The sequence below is a fragment of the Trichinella spiralis genome (genome assembly GCF_000181795.1).
Source record: "Trichinella spiralis strain ISS 195 chromosome Unknown Scfld960, whole genome shotgun sequence".
In the NCBI taxonomy this organism is placed as follows: Eukaryota; Metazoa; Nematoda; class Enoplea; order Trichinellida; family Trichinellidae; genus Trichinella; species Trichinella spiralis.
In genome coordinates, this window is record NW_003527899.1 from 1 (window position 1) to 1750 (window position 1750).

At 29.8% G+C, this 1750-nt stretch overlaps 1 protein-coding gene across 1 annotated transcript; it reads left to right on the forward strand.

Moving 5' to 3' along the window:
- Positions 1–68: 68 nt before the first annotated feature.
- On the forward strand, positions 69–1188 carry Tsp_13733 (conserved hypothetical protein; the record flags this gene model as incomplete). Its single annotated transcript, XM_003370306.1, has 2 exons — positions 69–223; positions 1075–1188. Coding segments are annotated over 2 exons (269 nt in total), but the record flags the coding sequence as incomplete, so codon positions are not given.
- Positions 1189–1750: the final 562 nt, after the last annotated feature.

The following is a 1750-nucleotide window of genomic DNA, read 5'->3' on the forward strand; positions in this document are numbered from 1 at the left end:
AAAGGTAATATTGGGATGGGAATATTTCAAATGTAGTAATAATAGCGTAAAAACCAAAATTTTTTTAGTCAAATTAGGCAAGTCATCCCTAGAATATCTGCACATTCTCGAATATCACTTACCTTTCAATCATAGACGATATACAAGGGAGTTATTACGCACCTCCTGTTATGGAGACAAAATAACTGAGTATGAAGGCGACATTCTGCAGTATAGTATGAAAGTAAGAAAACCAAATTTTGGATGAGTAAGAGCAAAATAGCATAAATTAAAAGTGTACTTTTATTAATTTGTCTGTTATAATGAAAGTTATTTTGCTTAAAGGCATTTAAAGTGCTGAACAATGCAATTAATATAAAAATTCATTTCATCAAGTTCAATTAGCATTAATGGTGAAATTAGCATAATAGTATATTCAATTATTTGTGAAAAAATTGAAATTGTCATTCTCTATACTGCGTAATAATTTTTTAATAGTAATATTACCATCAAACATTTAGGTAGATAATAAATATCTTTAAAGGAAAAGCGGAAGAACCAGTTAAGTAATGAACAATGCAATTTTATTATCTACATTCTCAAAGTATCTCTAAAAGAAATTCCATTTTTCATTCTCATTACCGGAAATTATTAATTTTGTTCTGAAATCGAAGCGTAGAATGAATGCTAGTAAACGAAAATAGAAATCTGTTAGTTTGCGGCTAGAATATTGTTGAAGACCTACAAATATGACATACCTGAATGGAACGTGAGCTCAAAGATGATGCACAACATATTTTTGAAACACAGATGATATAAACAAGTATAATTCAAAACGGTGCTTGACTATAATAAATAGCCGACCATATAGAGCACATTCTGAAAAGTTGCACAAGTGGAAGTGTACAATATAAATAACATATCACATTGACATTGGTGTAGTAAGAGCGTAATGACCTAATAATAATGGAAACCCTGAGGCAAGAAAGATTTCAATTATTCTTGACCGTTTTTGAAATGCCAATTTTTAGTGTAAGACTGTTATCAGGGCATTCTAAAAGAATTCCATGTAATAACTTATTTGATAAATTTCAGAAAAGTTATTATTTATTCAATTATTTTGATGTGCATTCAGAATTTATTCCTTCTACGAACTGTTGCATTAAAAGTCCATCTCCAGCAAGAGAACTGAAGGATTCAACAAAATAAATCTAAATTCATATAGGCGCATGATAAGTATTAATGAAGATTAAAAATAATAATAATGACGATAATGGGCATTCCACGATACGAATTGATTGATTTGCAAACGAAGGAGACACGAAGAATGCATACCTTTAAGACAATCAAATATTAATGAATCTTAGCAACAGTTCTGTGATGAATTTACTTGGGTTTATTGCAAACAAAATGATACTGTAATTGAAAGTGAAAGAATTTACCACTTCATTGGCATTGCGATCAATTTTTAGCAACAATTTTGTTGGAACAAGTTGGATCTGTACAGAAACGAAGAAAATCTGCATTTCGAAAAGCAGTAAAATATTGCACAAAACTGTCCAATTTCGAAGATTACCATGTTTTAATGTGGAAAATATCTACCTTATATAACATCCTCCATCCTAGTTAAATTTCAAGGAATATCAAAATCTAGAAATGTGCCAAACTTATAGACCATTTATTCTGAAACTGCTGGGTAATATTTGCTTAAATGTTGCACGGTACGCTAAGATAACATGAATTTGAAAGTGAAAATAAATTCACTATAATT